Source organism: Alligator sinensis, unplaced genomic scaffold (genome assembly GCF_000455745.1).
Source record: "Alligator sinensis unplaced genomic scaffold, ASM45574v1 scaffold1097_1, whole genome shotgun sequence".
Lineage (NCBI taxonomy): Eukaryota > Metazoa > Chordata > Crocodylia > Alligatoridae > Alligator > Alligator sinensis.
The window spans coordinates 345,581-348,441 of record NW_005841950.1 but is presented as its reverse complement, the minus strand read 5'-3'; the positions used below and the strand labels follow the sequence as shown (position 1 = coordinate 348,441).

Below are 2,861 nucleotides of genomic sequence, written 5' to 3'. Positions count from 1 at the left end.
CCACAACACTGTTAGGTTTACAAACATGATTCACAAGATAAACCTGGAGATTTCAAATTGCTCTATTATTTTTCTGTAAGCAAAAAAGAGTGGAAACTAAGAGCCGGCACACTCCTAGGGGGGACCTCAAGTCTAAAAACGTCACGAACCATTGGTTTAGAATAACCAGAACAAAGCTTATTTTATTTTCTATCACCTGGTTCATTTGTGCTTCATCTTGTTTCCTCTTGGTTTGTGCATATCCAAGCACTTCCTGATGAAAGGGAACAACTTTAAGCTATAGAGAACATTTAGCTGTGGTAACAGTCTCTGTGGGTAAGGCATGAGTCGGTTCTTGTCTCTGCTTTTGACATCACTTAATGAGGCAAACCCAAAATGAATGGATCTCTGAACAGAGGGTTTAAATGGAATCACTGGGGGCTGGGACAGAGTACATCTCCTTCCAAACAAAAATCTCTTAACCCTTCTCTTACAGCCTACTGCCAGTAAGAAGGAAGAGGATGCTGTTTGGGAAGATTTTGTCACTCAGCAGCCTATGAGGCTTGTCTCAGGTCTTCTCTGCTTCGTGTCGCTTATCTGGCAGGAAGAGCAAATAGCTGGGTATGGAGGATCGTGGTTCATTCTGAAGGACCACTCTTATACCAATATCTATACCAATATCAGAAAGCACACCATATTTACAAACTGGAGAAAGAATCTCATTTTATTACTAATATGAATATGTAAGTGACTGTATGAGTCTTTGGGTTGCTTAACTAAACTAATAAGATGTTGGTGCTGCTACAGACTACTTAAGGGTGAAAGGATGAAGATCATTGGTGTTATAGCTATCGATCAGCAATACAATGGTGCTGTAGAATTGCAGTTCTCAGAAACCTTCTGATCAGGATGTTGGTTCTTTATTCCCAGTTCCTCGTTCCTTAATCCAAAACTTTTAAAAAAGGATTAATATACTTTAAAATACTATAGAATATGTCATCATTTGTGATGGCTGCCCACAAATCATAATAAAATATGACATTCAGTAACTCTAGCATGAAACTTCTAGAAATAAAATAAATAATGTTGAATTCAATTTTTTAAAAATGCTTCACAGCTCATCCCAAGAGACATGCCCCCGTGACCAGGGGAGTCGGGGACCTGCCCCACCTACAGTTCTGTCTTTCAGTGGCATGGTGCCATATGATGCCTCCCAGGTCATTCTGTTCCATCATGGCATTTGAATAAGGAAAGTGGGTTTGACTGATGTCAGTAATCAAATCTGGCTTAAGTCGATCCATGTGACATCTTCCTATGATTGAGCAACTCTCCTGATGAGCCCAGGGACAGGCTACTTTCTCATGAGGCAGCTTTTTGTCATTGCCATTTAGTCAAAACTGAATTCTGTATTCAAGAGTCATGCCCCTGGTTGAACAGATTGGCAGAGGGGATGACATGTAGTAGCAGAGTGCCAGTCAATATGGCACTGCTTGAACCAAAGCTTGTCCCGGCTCCTTCAGGACAGTCTCCTGGTCACAGTGACATGTCGCTTGTGATGACCCAAGACAGCAGTTAGCAGAGTTCCTAGTCAAAGTCCATGTTTATAGAGGACTGGCCTAGGGAAGTGTCCTGCGGCAGCCTGCCAGCGAGCTTTGATTAAGGCCATGCTCTGTCCCAGATTCTTTAGGAAAGTCCCTGGTCCCAGCAATGTGCCACTTGGGGTAACCCCTGAGAGTGTTTTTTCCTGCATTGGATTCAATACAAGTTTTATCATTTCTGTTTCATCACAGAATACAGCAGCATTTAATGTTTTATTCAACTACTGCTAGTAATGATCACAAATGAGTGTGAAACAAATCCCAGTTCAGCTTGCAGTAATGAGTTATCCCCACATTAATGATCCAGAAACTCCTTTTGCATAAGGAACTAGAAGCTAGGAATAAAGAAACAACTTCCACCTCATGACCCCAAGTCTGCTATCCCCATTCTCATACAAGCCTCCAGAGTGGGAACTGCAGTACCTGTCTCATTCCAGCCCAGCAAAAACAGCATGAGTCAGACCCAGGAAGGGAAACACCCAGCTGCTGTCCTGCCTTGTCTAGATGCAGTGTATTCTTCAATTTGAAGAACTGAACACACCCTGTTGAACGGCTCGGTGGGAGCCATGGCTGCAGAGAGCCCCGTGGGGAGTCTCCAGCATGAAGCTACTTGCTCCGTCTGCCTGGAGTTCTTCAAAGATCCGGTGATTCTGGACTGTGGGCACAACTTCTGCCGAGTTTGCATCAGCCAGTGCTGGGATGGATTGGGTCCTAACTGCTCCTGCCCCCAGTGCAGACAAGTCATGCCACAGAGAAATCTCAGACCAAACAGGCAGCTGGCAAACATTGTCAAAATAACCAAACAGCTGAGTTTACAGGCAGCCAAGGGAGCTGGAGAGGAGAACATGAGAGAGGGAAGCCAGGAGGCTCTGCACCTGCTCTGTGAAGAGACTCAGACTGAAGAGGTGTGTGACAGATGCCACGCTCACACTGTTCCAGTTGAGAAGGTTGCTCAGGAGTACAAGGTAGGAGTTCTTGGTTTGCTGTGCTCTGAAATCCATGGGTCTTAATGACAGCTTGATTTCCTCACAACTTGCCTGTCACGCTCCACTTCTCTCTCCTACAGCTGTGAGTGCAAACAAAATCATCAGCTCTGTAAAGCCTTTACAGTATGGAAGAAGTAATAACCAGAAATGTACATTTTTTTTAATGTAGCCAGAGAGGGGGGTGGGAAATGAAAACCTTAAAGAAGTCTGATATGGGAAACATTTTTCTGATGCAGGGACACCTTTTCTGAAGGATTTCCGACTGGGAAGGGAATGTTCTGTAGAATGGAAGTTCTTA

At 43.9% G+C, this 2,861-nt stretch overlaps 1 protein-coding gene across 1 annotated transcript in view; it reads left to right on the top strand.

Annotated features, from left to right (window-relative positions):
* Window positions 1-2,136: 2,136 nt before the first annotated feature.
* LOC102384504 (zinc finger protein RFP-like) overlaps window positions 2,137-2,861 on the top strand; it is a 9,444-nt gene continuing 8,719 nt past the window's right edge. Inside the window, exon 1 of the mRNA XM_025199874.1 lies at window positions 2,137-2,542. Coding sequence (XP_025055659.1) covers window positions 2,144-2,542 — 399 coding nt within the window. The 5' untranslated portion in view covers window positions 2,137-2,143. The remainder of the gene's footprint in view (window positions 2,543-2,861) is intronic.